At 37.8% G+C, this 20,279-nt stretch overlaps 1 protein-coding gene across 1 annotated transcript in view; it reads right to left on the bottom strand.

Annotated features, from left to right (window-relative positions):
* Positions 1-20,279, bottom strand: part of ARSB (arylsulfatase B) — a gene marked incomplete at both ends in the record, with an annotated part of 150,978 nt that overhangs the window by 120,439 nt on the left and 10,260 nt on the right. The window contains 3 exons of the mRNA XM_084233405.1: positions 3,996-4,203; positions 13,889-14,079; positions 18,083-18,269. Of these exons, the coding sequence (XP_084089531.1) occupies positions 3,996-4,203; positions 13,889-14,079; positions 18,083-18,269 (586 nt within the window). The remainder of the gene's footprint in view (positions 1-3,995; positions 4,204-13,888; positions 14,080-18,082; positions 18,270-20,279) is intronic.

Raw genomic sequence — 20,279 nt, 5'->3', positions numbered from 1 at the left:
CAACATAAATGATAATGAGAAAGTATGTGAAAAGCCCTGGCCCAAGGCCTGCGCATGCAGAAATATTGAATAAAAAATAGTCATTATTATTACTAACAAGCTCAGAAAAAAACGGGCACTGTTGGAGGCAAAGAAAGGATTACAAATAAACTAAAAACATAATCAATAATTATCTACAGTATAGATGTTAAAGAGCAGAAATAGAGCCTCTCTGCTGGCACAAGGGGGTAAGACGCAACTTATGAAGCTATTGTAGCCAGTGCAGCAAGAGTTCAATCCCCGGCCTGACAGGGAGCTACTCACATGGCACACCCCCACACACCTCTGGCCTGTACCCCACTTCTTGTATGCATAAATAAATAAATCTTTAAAAATAAATAAAGAGCAGAAATAAAATTGTAAAGATGTCTAACTGGTAATGCAGACGAGCTCCTAATCAGAGATATCTTTGAAAAATAAATCAAGCAGAACAGAAGCCAATAATCTAAAATATGAATAAGGAAAACTTCCTAGAGTGGAAAATTTTAGCACATAGATCAAAGGGGTCACTATATTTTAGGCAAAATTAATTTTTAAATATTTTAAATGCCACACCTAGATATAATTCATCAAAAAATTTAAACTATGGAAGCCAATTTTTAAAAAATAATAGTTTCCAAACAGATTTCAGGGGCTATCTTAACCAGAGAGATTTTTCAAACAATCTGTAAACTGTTCCAGTGCATAGAAAAGATGAAAAAACCTTCCCAACTATTTTATGAAGTGAACATAAACAAGACAATAAAACCTCTGAGAAAAAAGAAACTATCAACCCCCATTTTCACTTTTGAATGATGCAAAAATCTCAAATAAAACCATAGCAAACTGAATTAAATTGTAATAAAAATATATACACATAATAAAGTTAGATTTACCTATATAAAGCAAAGATGGTGCAAGACTAATATACATATCAATATGTCACAGTGTCAGAATACTATAAGGTAATACATTTTCTGTGAGTAATTCTAAAAATTACTTTTGAGAATTTGAATAAATATAGGATATATATGAAATAGTCAGCTAACTATTTAAAATATAGCTAAGTATACATTTGAAATTATATAATGAAAGAGATATAGTGATCTTAAAGTATTGCTTTCATTCAACCCTCACATGGCATGAAAAAAATTTTTTTCTACCTCTTCCCATGCATACTTGATTTCAATAGCTGCTGTCACAAAGTCATTTTGGGATACTTAAGCTTTCTAAAGCACCATCTTCACTCCTGTCTGAGTACTTTTCAGTCTAAGTATGATACATTAATTCATATATACTTTCATTTCAGGAAATCATTTATCCTTGTATAAATGTGATCCCAACAACAATGGCTTGTTTTATAAACCTTTAGCTACCAATTCTTGAAACTGTGAAGACAATTCCCGGGAACAATTACTAAATCAGTATTAAATGTCTTGGTCACCTTTTTTATTGATTCTTTCTAGTGACTTCTATAAGCATTCAATACTAGCACTGATAAAAGTACTTTACCAGGATGTTCAAAGTAAAGTAAAGTGAGAAAGACTCTCAGAATATGAGAGCTCCTGTAAGGACTTATGTATAAAATGCCTCACTCTTTCCTGAGGGATAAGAGTTTCAGGGAAAATGTTATCTTATAGTCAACTTTTTCGCAACAGGGGATATTTAGAAAATTTTTAGTCCTTACAGCACTAAAGCAATTGATCAAGGCTGCTCAGAGTAGATGTTACTCTGCCCTGCCTAAGATCTCAATAGATCAATAAAGCAGTACCATGGGAAAAGCTCTGCTGGGTCATGAAGTCCAATAAGAACATTCAGGTCTTCATCTCAGAGGCAGGATACTGCCTGCCTGATTGTGAGACCACCGGTAAATTACTTAGTCTCTTTGTATTTCTTTTTCTCATAGCTATAAAATGGTATGATAATAGTGCCTACAAAATTAACAAAATTAATTCATGTAAAGCACTTAGAACTATGTACTGTACCTAGTAAGCATGTGATAAATACTAGATTAAAAATAAAACTACTCCTAAAAGAAACCATGCCTAATTAAAAATAAAACTACTCCTAAAAGAAAGTACCTCATATAGTCACTTTACAGTAAAGCTCACTAGATGACAAGTCTTGAGAGTTTCTCATCATCTTAAGAGTTTCCAGTCAAATGTTTTTAAGTTTTATTCAAGAATCACTGGGGATTAGAAGAAGCCATCTTCATGAAAGACTGATGAAAACAAAGACAGTAATTAGACCATAGGAGGAAGAGAGACATGTTGGAAGTACAAGCAAACATACATATGCATTTACATACATACACACACCTACATACACACTTGCACATATATAAAATTAATTACTACAGATCAGGCTCCAGAGAAGTAAATTACTATGCACAGAGTAAATACAGAACTTTACAGAGAAAGAATTATAAAATATAAGAAACAAGTCTTGATAATTGAAATTATTGCAGTTGCAATGAATTCAATTAAAAGGGTCACAAAATAATATTAAAGTAATTTCCCAAATAGTGGAAAAAATAAGGGAGGAAAGACCCTAAGGCAGTTAGAGGATTCTAATTCTAATTCTTTTGCTCTTTTTTAAAAATTTTAAAAAAGATTTTACTTATTTATTTTTGCATGGAACTGGGGTACAGGTCAGAGGTGCAGGGGGTATAAGGACTCACCAGACACAAGAGTGAGGAGCAGAGCAGGCGGACCTACTGAAATACACTGCTAGGGGGAGCCGGTGAGACAGAGATCTGCTGAGACATGTGGATCAGCTCCCTGGCAGGGGATCAAACGCAGGCCCCAGGGGTGATAGTGCTGAGACTTAACCCCTAGGCCACCAGGGAAGCTCCTAATTCTCTTTCTTTTTTTTTTTTTAAACTTTTTTTTTAAAAGATTTATTTATTTATTTATACAAGCACTGGGTACAGTTAGAAGCGCGGGAGGGTGAGAGAATTCACCAGAGCCAGAGTGGGGAACAGAACAGGCAGACTGACGAAGAACACTGCTCAGGGGAGCAGTGGGCGTGGCAGGAGAGGTCTGCGCACCATGTGGGACCCTCCTCCGGTGGCCGGGGAGCAGCCGGGGATTGAACCTGTACAGCAGAGGCTGCGGGCAGCTTCGCAACCCAGCGCTCAACCACTGCGCCACCGGGGAGGCCTTAATACTCTTTCTTTGTAGATAGAGTAGGACAAAGGTGTGATGGAGATCCAAACACTTGTGAAATAAATAAGAAAATTTTCTGTAAAAAAAAAAGATCTTCGTTTTCAGATAGAAAATGCTCTCAGAGTAATCCGCTTAATGAATAAATCAAGATCTACACTGAAAGTACATCAAAGGAAAATTTTAGAAAACTATGTCTAAACGGAGGAGGTAAATCACATAGATAATAGATGAGAAAGCAGAATGGCCCTGAGAAAATAAAAGCAGTTTTCAAAAATTTTCTTTTTTCTTCCTTGTTGTTTTTTCCATGATCAACATGTATGACTTTTATTGTCAAAAAAAAATCTTAATACAAAAAAAAAAATCTGTACAAAGAGATTCTAGTCTAAACTTAAATTGCCATTTCTTATCTGTCTTCTTAAAGTCACAATCTGTCTCTCTGCAAAGATGCAGAGACCCCTCTGATCACAGAAGTCCTATTCAATGAGAATGCCTGGGCTGCAGAGATTGCTGAGAACAAGTCACTCTAGGGATTCACTGCCAAGCTTTCCTGCCTATAAATTTATTCAGGGAGCAAGTGCTTGTTTTCAAGCATATTCCCAGAATATAGTGACATCTGAAAGAATTGGGGAAGGCCCATAATTCTTTTCCCCTAGAAACATTTTTCTATCCATTATTATCATGTCTCCACTCTTGCAGTTAGCATTTATTTTAATAAGAAACAGCTAAATGCTCTAATTTGTCTTCATTCCATTTATCGAATACCATGTCTCAGGCTTTGCCAAAAGATGATTTTTCTATTGACAGACTCACCTGTGGAGAAGATGAACACTGTGTTGTTCCAGAGTCCATGGCTTTTTAAGGCTGCGGTGACATTTCCCACTGCTTCATCCATAAGGGACACCATTCCTGCATAGTAATGCCTGTTCTTATCTTGGATGAAGTCATATGGCTTCAGGTACTCCTCAGGGACCTGAAGGGGTTCATGGACAGACTGGAGAGCAAGGTAGAGAAACAGAGGCTGGAAAGAGAGTTTGCAATCAGTTAAGAGAGCATGGAAGTACTGAATATATAGAGATAAGTCCAGATGTATCAGTCAATAAAAATAATATCAAGACAACCCATAGAATGGTTAGAAAATATTTGCAAATCATACATCTGATAATGGGCTTATATCCAGAATCTATAAAGAACTCTTACAACTCAATAATAAAGGACAATTAATCCACTTACAAAACAAGCAAAGACTCAGACTATCTTTAGCTCACTAAAGAAAATATACAATAAGTCAAAAATCAAAAATGGTCAATAAGCGCATGAAATGATGCTCAACATCATTAATCATTAGCGAAATGTAAATCAAAATGACGCTGAGATAGCACAATAACACTCACTAGGTAGTTATAATATAAAAACCAGAAAATAACAAATGAGTATGTAGAGAAATTGGAACACTCATTCATTGCTGGTGAGAACAGGAAGTGGTACAGCCAGTTTGAAAAACAACTTGGTAGCTTCTGAAATTATAAAATATAGTTACCATACAACCCAGCATTTCCATTTCTAGAGAAATGCAAGCATATAACCACATAAAAATTTGTTCATGGATGATAACAACAGCATTATTCAAAATAGTTCAAAAGTGAAAACGTCCAAAGTGCCTACCAATTGATGATTGGATGAAGAAAATATGGTACATTTTCAGCAATAAATGACTATAAAAGGAATATTGTACAGCAATAAAAAGGAACGAAATATTAACATATGATACAATACAGACAAACCTTAAAAAAAAAACACTCTATGCTATAGGAGAGGAGTCAATCACAAAAGATGACATTTTATGATTCCACTTATATGAAATGTCCAGAGTAAGCAAATCTATGGAGATGGAAAGAAGATTAGTTGTTGCCTGGAGCTGTAGCAAGTTGGGGGAAAGGAATGACTAGAGAGTACTGATAAGGACAAAGTTTCTTTTTAAAGTGACAGCAATGTTTTAAATCTAGATTGCAGTGAACTTACCACTGAATTGTATGCTTTAAATGGGTGGATTTTATGGTATGAATTTTTATGTCACAAGAAAAATATTAAAATATAACAAAAGGAAAAAATAAATAAATAAAAGCCACAATCCTAAAATGGCCTAGAAGGAACTGATGCAAAAGAATAATATCAATAATAGCAATCATATATTAAATGTTGTCTATGTGCTATATATACTCTGATATCGAGTATATAATAGAATATTTACTATCTCATTTAATACTCAAAACCACCCCCCTATGTTATATCCATTTTACAGGTAAACTTCCTGAGACTTAAAAAGGTTATATGAATTACTTAAATTCACATTAACTGCAGTGAAATTTCCTACTATAGACCCCTCTATTACAGTGTGGATATGGACCAAAACATGTTTTAGCTAAAAAGTAATTTTCCCTCTTTAGGAGAAGGTTAGAGGGTTTTGATATTTTTATGAGAAAACAAGTGAATGCCATGCCTTATAGGAGTCTTTGATGTAAGACCAAACACAAGGTGCATTTAATTCCTGGAAACTAAGGAGTGTGATACATTACCCCAATGTAACATTAACATTTAACATTTAACATTAGTGGTATTCCAGGTCAGCCTCTCCTTTTTAGTGAGTCTTTCTGAAGGCATTCTCTTCATTGTGCTCCTACAGTATTCTTTAATGAGTTGACAACCCTCAAAAAGACAACTGTTTCAACTCTAGAGTGAACATATAATTCTGTTAAAGTATTTGAGATATTTAAATATCATAAGTGACTAGAGAAGAGTTAGAGAACAGACAGGGCGCAGGAGGGCCTCATATTTCATCTTTGTTGATAACTGTTTTCAATTATATATTTTATATCTCTGTAATGGATGAAGGGATGTTAATATATGGAGCTCAAACAGATATCTAAAAGATGTAGTTCAGATCTTTAGAACTTAGAAACACTTTTTCTCAAAAATCAAAATGTTTTTTTTAAAAAAGCTGTCAAATATCAGAGCTATCACTTTAAAACTTATTTCTGTAAAGATGTGGGTGACGGAGTGAAAAATCATGATAATGTAGAACCTATGCTTCATTTGTACATTATTTCCACAGGGAGACATTCCAAATTCCAATTCCAAAAGACAATACTAAAAGTTTTGACACCACTTTAGCTCTTCCTCCACTCCCCTTTAACATACACACTTTTTACTCCAGTCATACAATTCATATAGGAATTCTGTGTTCCTCCAGACTCTGAAGAGGGGTGACCTGCCATGGTGACAAGGAAGGACCCTGGGATGAGATGTTCTGAGGGGAAAGGATGAAGGTATAGGGGCTGGACAGTGCAGTGAGGGTCTCCAGCATGAGATCAAGCCAACTCCAGCCACCAGCCAAGGTCTGGGTGGGACTAGGATTAAAAATTGGAATGGTGCAACAATTCACAGCCCACATGAAGTTTTAAAATAGAAAATATTAGGGCCTCCCTAGGGGTACAAGGGGTTAAGCACTGCACTGTGGGGCTGTTGGCAGCCTCTGCAGTGTGAGTTCAATCCCAGGCCTGGCCAGGGAGCTACCCACACGGCGTGGTGGACCTCTCCTGGCTTGTCTGCTGCTCCCCTCAGCAGTGTGCTTCAGTTTGCCTGCCTGTTCTGCTCCCTGCTCTGCCTATGGCCTGTACCCCTAGATCTTGAATGCATAAATAAATAAATCTTAAAATAAATAAAATAGGAAATATCACATAAAAATATTCTTTGTTTTTAGTTCCTTGAAAAGTTAGAACCTCTAGCAACCCCATACCCATACTCCATCAGGTAACAAATGACTGCAGAAACAGAGACCCCCTCCCAAGTGCACTCCAACTTGCCAGGCTCTCCACTATTCTACTTGAGTGGCTTCTTTCAGTCAGGTTAGCAGCCTGGTTCTGGTAAACATGAGAGTCGATGAAGCTGGTCTGGATTCCCTACAGTGGTCGGGGTAGGAGAGTGAGAGAGGGAATTCAGCCGCGTCATCAGTGGCCACATGTCAACCCACAGGGTGAAGGAGAGACAGGGAAGGGGGCAGATCATTCCACGTCAGCAACTGGTCCTTAGAGGTAATGGCCAAAGTAATGGTGGGGAAAAAGTCCTTATAACCACACCAGGGGAAATAATTATGACTCTGGGACCATCATTAAGGGGTCTTAGAAGTATTCAAGAAATCATTCTACTCACTTTGTTAAATAGCAAAATTACCTGAAAAATCTATCCCATCAGTATTCCTTAGTGATGAAAGACATGGCCATCACTCTTGAGGGGTTAAAATCATAGAACTGCAGCAATTGTCCTGTTTTTTCCCAGTAGTCAGGCAAAAAGAAAAGAAAGTGAAGCCCAGCCAAGCCACAGGTCATGAAAAGGCCTCAAGCTGCCTACTGACCAGGACCTAATACTGTGTAAGTGTAGATAAAGGCAGTCCTTGGTGGGCTCCCTGGTGGCGCAGCCAGTTGAGCACAGCTCTGTGAAGCGGTCCGCAGCCTCTGCAGTGCGGGTTCAATCCAGGCCGGCCAGGGAGCTACCCACACGGTGCAGCAGACCTCTCCTGTCTCTCCCACTGCTCCCCTCAGCAGTGTATTTCAGTCAGTCTGCCTGTTCTGTTCCCTGCTCTGTCTCTGTGAGTCCTCTCACCCTCCCGCACATCTGGCCTGTGCCCCAGTTCTTATATAAATAAATAAATCTTTAAAAAAAAAAGGGCAGTTCTTGGACCAAACGAGCTATATTCCTCACACCCCCTCCATTATCAGCAGTAGTCTAGAGGCATTTATGGAGGGGCAAACAGTCATACACACATCCTTATGGTACTGGGTCACTGGGACCAGACTGATGGGTAGTGCAGTCCTCTTAATGAAGTGAGGACCAATGCAACACATTTCAGAGTAGTTCCATCCAATACTGTAAAAGTAGTGTCAGCACTGACAAGGTGAACTTTATTCATGAGAGTGCTCACTCCCTAAGACAGCTAGATGGGAAACATTTCTACACAACTTTTAAATTGAAAAAAGAAAAACTAAGAGTCCTGTTCTTGGTATTTTATGCTGGTCCAATTTAAAGAACATTTAAGTAGGACTCTAGGGTTCTCCAAACACAGCTAGGACCCTCCAGTGAACAGCTGTAGCTAAATTCCCCACACCTATCATCCAGGACCCTAGCTCACTGTTAGACTAAAGCAAGCAACCTCCATCCTGGGGATGTGTTCATCATTACTATGCTATCTACTGACTTGAGTTTAAGTCCAATAACGCCTTGGCCCTTGCAGACTTGCAGGCCCAACCTGACCTTACTAACATCTTGATTCAAAACACTGGAGTCCTGGCCTCAACTTTGATATTTATGGGTTTATGCTGACCCTTGTTCTTTCTTGGGTCCAGATCCCTGCTCTGATCAAACCAGATACATTCAACTGACACCTTTTTTTAAAAAATTTATTTTTAACTGAGGTAATCTGGGGTAACCCCTCTAGGTATTACCACCATAGTGTAACCACTACTAACTCACCTATATTCCACTACCATATGCCATTTTGCTTTCTTCCCTCTTTGTTTTTTCCCTCTCCCTACTCCCTTAGTGTTTCAGTTCTGTAGTCAGCCATCAAGGGTTAGCTTTTCAGCTTGTCTTTACCTGACTACTAATTTAGTCACTTTATATTCCACATATTAGTGATATCATCTGGTATTTATCCTTCTCCTTTGGATTTATTTCACTTAGGATGATCCTTCTAAGCTCCATCCATGTTGCTACAAATGGCATGAGTATCTTTTTTCATTGCCGAATAGTATTCCATTATGTATACATATCACATCTTCTTGATCCTCTCATCTGTTCTGGGGTACATAGGTTGTTTCCACAGTTTAGCTAAAGTAAATAGCGCTTCAATAAACATTGGAGTGTAAGTTTCATTTCGAATTAGTGTTTTTGAATTTTGGGGGTAGATGCCTACGACTGGAATTTCTGAGTTGAATGCTGTAAAGGCAGGAACTGGACACAGTGCAGGTTTCCTGATCCCATGCAGACCGGGTAAAGGAGGAGTCAAAGTCCTCAGTAGTTTTGCAGGTTTTTTATTTGGGGTTCACCAGGCATATGGCAGGTAGAGGTGCTGGCTGGGGGGCTGGCAGGCCTCCCAGCCCCCAGCAAGTCTTCACTCTATCTGGGCTCTCTAGCGTTCGTTCTGCTGCTTCTTGGCTTCTCTTTCGGCTTCGGCTTCTGCTTCTACTGCTGCTACTGGTGCTGCTGCTGCTGGCGTCCCCATGACGCCGCCCTTAAAAGCACAGTCTTAGCTCAGCTGAATCCCATCTACCTATACCCACACCCTATTCCAGGTGCCCGCCATCAGGCATGCATTCAGGACAAGGATCCATCATCTATCCTGATGGCGGAAGGGCAGAAAAGCCTGACATTTTCTTTACCCTACAAATGCAGATCCATGTTTAATGTTTTGAGACACTGCTACACGGCTTTCCATGAGGGTTGCACCAGGTTGCATTCCCACTAGCAGTGTAGGAGGATTCCCTTTTCTCCGCATCCTCACTAGCACTTGTTTCTGGTCTTTTCAATATGGGTCATTTTTACAGGTGTGAGATGGCAGCTCACTGTGGTCTTGATTTGCATTTTTTTAAAATAATAAGTGATTGTGAACATTTTTTCATCTGCCTGCTGGCTTATTAATGTCTTCTTTGGAGAGTTGTCTGTTTGGTTCTTTTGCCCATTTTTGATTAGGAAATTTGTTTTGTTTCTGTAGAATTTATGAGTTCTTTGTAAATCTTTGATAGCAGTCCTTTGTCAGATGTATGGTGAGCAAATGTCTTCTTCTATTCAGTAGGATGTCTTCATTTTAGCCATGGTTTCTTTCACTGTACACAAGCTTTTTAGTTTGATGTAGTCTCATCAGCTGCCACCTTCATGGCAACCCTGACTCTAGGGTTTCAGGTTTCTTAGGAATATAAAACAGAGTTGGAGTTGTAAATCATGCCCAAATGTTTAAGTATTACGTAAAAGTATGGCATTATTACCGAAAGTTGTTAGTATACTAGTAAGATGCTCCTGAGTGTTTTTCCCCCCTTTCTTAGTATATCATAGGAGATCTACAATAAGTACTCTTAAGTATCCTCAATGCTAAGAAACCTAATTTCAGAGAGGTAGAAAGCCTTATTTTCATTTCTTCAGTATATTTTCCTAACTTAAAGTTCAAATTTTAAAAAGTATCTTATATGTTTTAAATTATTATTCTATCTTTGACTTTTATAAAATTTTATCAGGGAAAATTAAGTCTAAAAATTCACATTTACTTTAAGAAGCTTCTAGCAGATTCAGTGTATGCAAAAACATTTATTTTTATTCTGCAAAGTGTTGAGGGGGACTATTTTTAAATAAGACATTTTATGAATATGATACTCTCACACTTCAGTGTTAGTGCTAAGGGAATTAGCCTGTAGGAAAGAGAAAAGACATTCCTCAACACACAGCGCAGCAGTTATTAGCAGAATCTCCCTGAGTCCAGCACCAACTGTGTTTCTGTTACAAAATAGTTCCATCTGCTTTTGCCCCTCAAGTGCCCTTTTAAATAGGCACCTTATTAACTTAGCTGTGGATACTGCCAGGATATTTCTTGAATGATTAGCACAAGTTGCCTATGTTATAGTCTATATAGCACCTGAGAAATTAGCAAGGAATCATATTTAACACTGGGATAAAATGGTAATAACTGCAGCTCCCGGAACTATATGATGCATCGATTTATTGAGAACTGGATGTCTATGCTTGAAACTACTTTGAGAATGTTGGGGATGCTGGATAATGCTTCAGAATATTTCAGACACCTCCCACCTGACAATTTCAGAAATGCTGCCCATAAGCAGCACCTTACTAATAACTCCAGTTCAGATGGTGTGTGAGCTCTGGTGGCCTCCTTTTCCTCAGTTCCTGTGCTTTCCCCACCAACCAGTTAAGCAGCCCACCCACAAAGAACTGTTTCGCCCCAGCTGCTTCCTCTTATCCGCTTACTGTTATGGGCCCTGTGAGAGAATACTCTATTGTTCCATAATAGGAACTAATTTTTACTGTAGGCACATTACAGTCATTGCATGATTAAGTAATGTTATATTGTGAACCTGTTAAAAAAAAAGCCAGCTGGCCTCGGTTTTCCCCTTGTATTTGAGGGGAGTCAATAGTGACCACATATCAAAATCACTGGTGGGAGGTAAGGCAGAGGGGAATTAAATGCTAATGACAGGGTCCCACTCCAGACCAATAAATCACAAGATTTGGTAACGGGTGTTTCTTATAAGCTTCCCAGGTGATCCTAATATACTATGAAGATTGGAACCACCAAGCTGAATTACATGCTATGGCTTATAATCTTCGGTCTTGGATATTAGCTGTAAACTAGGGAGGTTTGTTAAATTACATCGAGCTCTGAAATCAAATAATGTGGGTTAAAATTCCCATTTTGACTCTTAATAGCTCTGTAACCTTGAACAAGTTACTTAACTTCTCTAAGCCAGTTTGCTTATCTGTAAATGGTGCCTACCACAAAGGATGGGACAAGGAACGCAGTTCCCTTAAGACTTTATCTTGTTCTTTGAGGTTTTAGTTATATATATAAATGCCAAGTAATAGGAAAAAACTGAGGACTTAAGTCAATTACCTAGCAATTATCTTTCCAAGTATCTAAATATTGGTTTAAGTCTAAATTTCAAAATAGGCATAGGTTAGTATATCTGAAAGAATGTTCCAATTTCTTCTGGTTACTCCAAAATGCAAATAGGTAAGAGTGATTAAAAAAAAAAAAAAACCCACATCAAAAAGGAGGAGCAGCCAGCTACTAGGTCTGAACAGGCACATAAACTGGACTCTACACTATGATCTGCACTAAAGACCTTTAGTAGCTGTCAAAGAGACAATGGGCAAGAAATTGGAAGAACCAGGCAACACCATACTTTCTGTAATTTGCTGTCAGTGTCCCACGTGAAGGACTAATTTCATGGGGGTGCTAATGAAGTTTTGAATGAAATCAAAGTTTAGTCCAACGTCTGACAGCACAAATATTTGACCCAATCTAAAAGGCATTTATAAGCTAAACCCAGAGATTATTTTAACTGAAATAACTAGTTTACAACATTGTATGTGATTCAGAGGCACAAAATCACACATCCTCAGAGGCATGTCCTCATACCACACCCACCACCAAGGCACCCATTGTTCTCCACCATAGTCCCTTGTGCACCCTTCTCACCCTTTTGCTCCCCGCCCACCCTCCCACCCTATAGTCCAGTCAGTTTGCTAGGGCCTATTACTGGTTTGGTGTTATCTGATCTTTTGTTTTGTTTCCTTATATTCCACATATCAGTGACACCATTCAGTGTTTGTCTTTCTCTTTTGGATTTATTTCACTTTGCATTATCCTCCAGTTCCCCAGGTTGTTGCAAATGGCATGAGTTCATCTGTTTTTTTAATAGCTGAATAAGTATTCTAGTGTGTGCATGTACACGCATGTGTGTATGGACCACATTTTTCTAATGCAGACCTCTGTCTTTAAAAACCCAGAGAACTTAAACTTCCACTCATGAGATTAACTCTAGGTTCAGCAAAAATAGTCTTTAAGACTATTCAGACTCTTTTCTATTTTTACTTATAGATAAGTCAAAAATTTTCAACATCTGACATATACATATACAGTAACTTCAATGTGGCAAACGTGAAAAACATGCTCGCCAGTGTGCCATGTTGATTGACTGGAAGACTCATTTAGACGTTCATTCTCTCCAAATTGATCTTAGATTCAATAAATTCTAAATCCAGTCAGGCACTTATTTTATTTTTGGTAGAAACTGACCAACTGAGGCTAAAATTACCAAGGAATTGCAAAATATCTAGAATAGCCAAAATAATCTTGAAGGGAAAAAAACCAAGTTAGAGAACCACCCTGAACCTAAAGTTGTCAATCATTTAACAAAAAGTTTGTCATGATAAAGTGTCATCTTACATATCAGCCTATTGTTTAAAGTCAATTTACTATTTGCAGAACATGCAGATAATACACCAATAAGATTACATTTGTATTAAAGTTCTGTAGATACAGGATTCAAGAATGGGGAGCATGGGCCTCCCCGGTCGCGCAGCGGTTGAGCGCTGGGTTGCGAAGCCTCTGCGGCCTCTGCGGCGCCGGTTCGATCCCCGGCTGCTCCCCGGCCACCGGAGGAGGGTCCCACATGGCGCACAGACCTCTCCTGCTGCCCGCTGCTCCCCTCAGCAGTGTACTTCAGTCCTTCTGCCTGCTCTGCTCCCCGCTCTGGCTCTGGTGAATTCTCTCACCCTCCCGCGCTTCTGACTGTACCCAGTGCATGTATAAACAAATAAATAAATAAATAAAAATTCATGCCTCTTTAAAAAAAAAAAAAAAGAATGGGGAGCACTTGCATGCGAATCACCCTTTAAGAATTTCTCTAAAATGCCAACATATGGATTTCCCCACACCTACTGAATCCAATGCTTAGAACTATGCTCCAGGAATTTCTATTTTAAAAAGCTTCCAGGCATACATTGATGTATTCTAAAATTTGGAAACCACTCTCCTAGAATGCATTACATTTTTTCCTGAACAAGAGTGATCTTTCCTATATTCATGTGAAGAGATGCTATCTTAACACAATTTTGATATCAATGAAGAGGGCAAGACTTACCTTTTCTTGTGGATGGTTAGCTATGAGGTCTGTAGCCCTTTTGGTAAATATGTTTGTTGAATACATATTTTTATATCCTGTTGCTACTTCTTCACCCTCTCGAAAATCAAGAGCACATCGAGTAACATTCAGAGCATTGATTAATGTACAGCGCTCGTGGGAATAGTAATCTTCACTACCCAGGAGATAGCCTACAAGAATGGGAGATGAAAGTAGTCAGCATCACAAACAACTTGCTAAACAAACTAATGTTTCAGCATTTAATTGCCTAATGCAATTGATTACCCGTGACAAGGCTAATCAAATGACAAGGTTAATCAGAACAGCATCTTAACATCTCTATACTTGATAGCAGAAGGCATTAAAAGGTAACTGGATAAAAATTCAAATCCATTCCTCTCTCAAGTCTTTAGAACATAAGGCTCTATCATGTAACTCTCAAAGTGGGTGATTTCAAATAATATGATTTAAAAATAACAGTTCAAATTTAGTAAAGGTGATAATATTTTAATCTTTTAAATCTATCTAGTGGCTAAAATAGCATATAGCTAATGTGATATTTGAAGTTGTTACTCTGAGATGATCACATAAATGAACTCAGGATTAAAAACAGTGTTGATATTGACCTTGGGAGACTGGCTTCAAGGTTATTTATGGAAGCAGCTCCAGAAGGAATCATCTGTAGTCAGATGCTGACACCCACTGGTGAAAGACACAAACATTTACAAAGAGAGGATCTCTAGGCAACTAAACAGAGCCAAAGATGGAAATGATGTGCAGCACTGTAATTAGATTTTTCTACCTACGGTGACCTTATTTTCACTCTATATTTAAATGGCATCAACTGCTTATCAACCACAATTTGGACTTTAAAATGAAAGGAATAGTTGCTTCTGCACATGCTCTATATTTTCCTAAAATATTAAAGTAAAGTAAGCTGTGCTGCATATTATGATTCCATTTATATGAAATGTCCAGAATAAGCAAATACATAAGGACAAAAAATAGCTTTGTGGTTGCATAGATCTGGCCAAGTTGGTGGGAAAGGGAGAGACTGCTAATGGGGTTTCTTTTGAGGACAAAGGAATGTTCTACAATTAAACTGGGATGGTAGTCACCCTGTGAATTTGTTTAAAATCACTGAATAGGATACTTTAATTGGGAGAACTATATGGTATGTGAATTATCTTAATAAAGCTGTTAAAAAGAAATAGCTCTGATGGAATTTAATCTATCTTCTGCTTGTTAACCTCAAAATGAGGATGATAAAGCATCTGAGATTGCTCCAGGACAATCTTGACAACAAACTCCTTGAAGGAGGAGGCTTCAAAGCATAAAAGAGGCATTTCAAACAAAATGCATATTCAACCCAATGCATAATTTGTTCCCAAGTGAAAAAGAAAAAAAAAAAAAAAGGATAAAACAGGCCTAGTTCTTTCCACAGGACTTAACTTTCCCTATGAAAACTCTCACACAACTTTTATAACAAGTTAATTTCCTCCTTTTCCATGATCCAGCAAATTTAAGGTCCTGAAAACAGTGGATACCTTGATATGAAGATAAGTTTTTAAGAGACAATTTTTTCTCTTATGTATAAAACAAAAAGGGAAAGCCAATGTGTTGGTAATTAGTAGTGACAGAGAAAGAAAAGTATACATAAAAAATCATCTCAGCCTGTTAAAGGGGTCAGGACACTCGGTTATTATTTGGGTTTTTAATAAGTAGGTATTAGAGATTAAGGAAATTACTTCAGGCTCTTTATCCAAAATTGTTTTCTATCATTTGGGAGAATATATTCATAGGATACACTTGGTTAAAAGATGTATGAACTATAAATAGTAGCAAGATATTACAAATAGGAAGAGTTAAGAATTATTTATTCACATACTTTGCCAAATTTGTACCAAGCTACCACATGACAGTCATATGGCACTTTTCTTAACACAGTGATTCACAAATGAATGTCTATGCGGAACCTAAAGAAGAAGACAGCCTATGTTTTTCCAGAAAAAAAATGAGGAAATAATTTTTAAGCAGTCAAATTTTGACTTCTTTATTTAACAGCTTTACTGAGACATAATTTATATACCTTACAAGTTACCCATTTAAAGTGCACAATTTAGGGAATTGAACGTATTCACAGAGTTTACAATTAGCCTCACTATCTCTGACTTCTTTGGAATAGAACATCCGAATCATAACAATGACAACAGCTGCATGGCCATTTTATTTTCTTTGTCTCCAAACGTCCATTCCCTGAATATGGGGTGCTTTCACTGAACTCCTATTAGACTTTTTAATACTATTAGGTTATCATTTCTACTTTCTGTCCAACTGAATTTTATATAACTTGGCTTTTAATAAAAATTTTAAACAGGGCCTCCCCAATGGCACGGTGCCACCATCGCAGCCTCTGCAGCGCTGGTTTGATTCCCAGCCTGCCAGGGACATTCCCACATGGCACGGCAGACCTCTCCTGTCTCGCCTGCCATGCCCCTCAGCGGTATATTTCAGTCATCTTGGTTGTCTGCCTGTTCTGCTCCCCGCTCTGTCTCTGGTGAATCCTCTCGCCCTCCCACGCCTTTGGCCTGTACCCTAGCTCTTGTATAAAAATAAATAAATCTTAAAAAAAATTTTTTAAATAGCTATAGTCTTCTTCTTCCTAGAGTATAAGCAGTGACCCACATTTTAGCACTGACATGATTGAAAATTGTCAAAGGTTGCTTTTTCCTCTAGAATTTCCAAGTTGACAAAGAGGACCTGTATACAAGCCTGATTTTTATCAGCTACTTGAAGACACTGAGGATATACCCGGGTTCATTAAGAAAGAATGCCATGACTAATTAGCAGTGTCTACAGGAGGACCCAAATGGTGTCATGTCTGATGTCCTTGTGTCTTGATCTTAACCCTGCATCCAACAAGCACAATAGAAATGTGTTTTTCCACTGCACTGTTTTGGGCACCATATAATCATTTTTACCAAATGCACTTTGGTGTTTAGGCCCTAACTTGAATAAAAGGGAATGACTTGAGAAACATCCATGAGAAAATCACTTTATTACTGAAATGATGTATTTGAGGCTGCTGTCCACCTTACCTTCTCATAAAGAAGAAATTTCACTTATGTTTAAGAGCCAGAAAAATGTTTTACTCTTCCTGAACATCTGGTTTCCATTTATCTTATAAATAACGTGATTCTTACAGCCGTTTCCTTTTTTTCCCCCTTTGGACATAGGAAATCTCGAATCTCAGAGTTGAATTCAAAGCTTGCCAAGAGCCAGACAGGTTTTTGTAATTCAATAGCTTGAAACTATTTCATCTTTTTCTATTTACCACTACTGTTTATTCTATTTATTTTAAAACTTTTTATGCTCAGTGTGTGTTCCTTTTTGGATATGGCAGGTTGTAAATAAATAGACAAATGAGAGGTAAGTAGGTAGCTAAATAGCTAGACAGAAAGATAGCTCAATATGAAAAGAACTTGACAGAAAGACATACAGCCACTGACAAGATACATAGGTTAAGACATGATTTATAACAGATATAAAGAGGGCACTAAACAAACTTTAGTTTTCACATTTATTTTTATAGAGCTATCAACCCATAAAACCCTTATTTCTTATTATGCTTCCTATTGCCACTTGTTATTAATCCTTCCATTCTATTTTTTTATTTACTTTCTCCAATCTCCTGATTTCAAAAGCATATTACACAGAAGGTGGGAGGGGGAGATGGAAGGATGCTAATGGAAAAGTATTTTCTCCACCATCTCCAGGGGGGAAAAAAACAACTTTTAAACAAATTCCATGGGAAGAAAAAAATATTCTGAATCTCTGTGATGGAAATATTCTTGTACTGGATTTGGCCTAAAAAACAAAATCAATCTGTACCCCTTTCAGTAATAAGGCTCTCTGAGAACACAATGGTCTCAGATGTGGAGGTAGCAAACTCTTCACAGGCTCCAACATGGCATTCGGTACCCTGACCAAGGTAACTGCTGCCTGGGAGCTCCTGCCACCTGGGGTGAGGAGCCACATTTATGGAGGGGGCATAAGAAAGCCTCCCCTCCGTGGTGCTAACCGATTCACTCTGTGTTCATGTTGCCAGACATTTCATTTGATTACACTTGGGTGTGTTTTATGAGATGGCTGCAGTTAGCCTGGTTGTTAAAGAAACATGTGCATTTCCATTACCAAAGTAGGTATCAAATCCTCTGCGGGTTGGAAGGCATTCTTTCCGATACATTCCCAGGTGCCATTTTCCGACCATATGGGTAATGTAGCCTGCTTCTTTTAGAAGCTGGGGCAGGAGTTTTTCATCCAGAGGAACGCAGCTGGGCTGACAAGGCCAGATTATTTGGTGCTGTAAACCCGTGTGGATCTTAAAGAGATAAACATAAAATTATAGATTAATAAACTGAAACATTCCCAGCAAACAGATAAAATGACTGTCTAATTTATTAGACATATCTATAGACCTGGATGTTTAACTCTATTTCCATACTGGTTTAAGGATATTTCTGAAAGGTACTTTATTCACTTATTCAAATAAGGTAATGAGTATAATCAGGAGGGGGGAGGGAGGAAGGAATAAACACTCTTAATAACTGCTAGATATTTTCAATAAATTAAACATATATTAAAGTGATATTAGAAATTATTAAGTACTTACTTCCCACCTCAAAAAGGCAGCCATAATACGAGATGTGGATTTATCAAGGAAAAGCATTCAATTTCTGTGACATGAAAAGTAGGTGTTTGATGAGGAGGACTGTCTAAAATCTTTCAAGACTGTGATTTTTTTTTTTATGGGTTATTCAACAGTATAATAAAAGTGACGATCCCATTTCTCATCCCACTTTATAAAAACCATAATTTCAAAAGAAAGCGACCAATTTTTCCTTTCAAAAACAGCCATCTGACCCACAAGCTGGGAGTGGCTCATATAAATATGTCCAGGGTGCAAGGTCCACACAACAATTAGCCTTTAAAAAACAACCACTTCCTGAGTCTTGATGTAATGTCAAAATAGAATAGCTACAATTAGATGAGAAGGCTATTATAACAACCTTCCCTTTTCCAACTACATATCTGTGTAGAGCCAAATGTTCAACTTTTATCAAAACAACATTTGACAACAGATTGAACACAGAAGCAGATGTGACAACCTAGTTATCTTTTTTCAATAGAGAACATGTACAAAAATATAAAACAATATCATTCATTTCATATAATTCTCTCATTTTAGAAAATACCATTATCTTTTATAAGTTATGTTAATATTTAATGGTATTAGCATTACTCTATCTCAATGAATAACAAATTTTTTAAATTTCTATTTTAATTTCTGATAAGGTAAATTTTGAAAAGTATAACCTGCATACACACAAGTTTTTGGGGGTCCTTGACAATATTTAAGCAGTATAGTGGTTCAAAGACCAAAAAGTTTACTTACTGATATTATCCAACAGTGACCACTTTAATAGGAAAAGAAAGTAGGAGAGGGAGAGAGCAACAAAGATTATTTTTTAAGATAAAAAAATGGCAAAAGAAAGTTTCTATGAGGAAGAGATATTTGAGCAGTAATCTGAATTGAGAATGAGAGTTTTGCAAAAATCTGGGGCAAGAGCAATATATAGGCATAAGAATTAAAATACACAAAGGCCCTGAGAACTGAACTTGCTAGGTAAATTTGAAGGCCAGAATGGAAACTCCTGGGTCACTGGATGCCCCTGAACACCGCCCCCACCCTCACCTTCAACCCCACAGCCTGCCCAATCTTCCTTGCCTGCCCAATCTCAATCTAAAACTTCACAATGCCTGTCCTTTGTCCTGTTCTAGCGAGGGAATTGCTTTTCTGTGCATGAAGTGGGACTGGGGACTTGCACTGAACTCCTGAACCAGACCAGATGCCAGCTTGCCCTAATCCTGAGGATCTCGAGGTGGAATAAACAGGGCTCTTGCCACAGGGAGGGATAGAGAGAATACCAGTTGTCACTCAGACCATGACTCTCTGGCCACCCCCCTTTAGCTGTAAGGTGGTAATAAGAAATTACTAATAAATGTTTTTTTAACGTGTTTGTAAATGATTTACTGGTTTCCCTAATTTAAAACAAGATAGAATAAAGTTCAGAAAATTAAATCCCATCCTGGTTCTATCACCAGCATATTCTAAATACTCAACAATTTAATGGTTATAATTGTAAGCATTGTTAACAATAGCACATCCTGCCTTCCCACGCATTGCTTTCTGGAGACTGGGGTCATTATACAGAACATGTACCTATACCTGGGTCTTTCTGGGAGCTTGCTGCATAGCACATGAAGACCCTATAAAAACTACTGAAACTACCGCTGTGCTGACACTAACTAAATATTGATTTAACACTTA

The sequence above is a fragment of the Talpa europaea genome (assembly GCF_964194135.1).
Source record: "Talpa europaea genome assembly, chromosome: 5".
In the NCBI taxonomy this organism is placed as follows: Eukaryota; Metazoa; Chordata; class Mammalia; order Eulipotyphla; family Talpidae; genus Talpa; species Talpa europaea.
The sequence above is the reverse complement of the archived record's forward strand: the minus strand, read 5'-3'. Positions and strand labels throughout refer to the sequence as shown.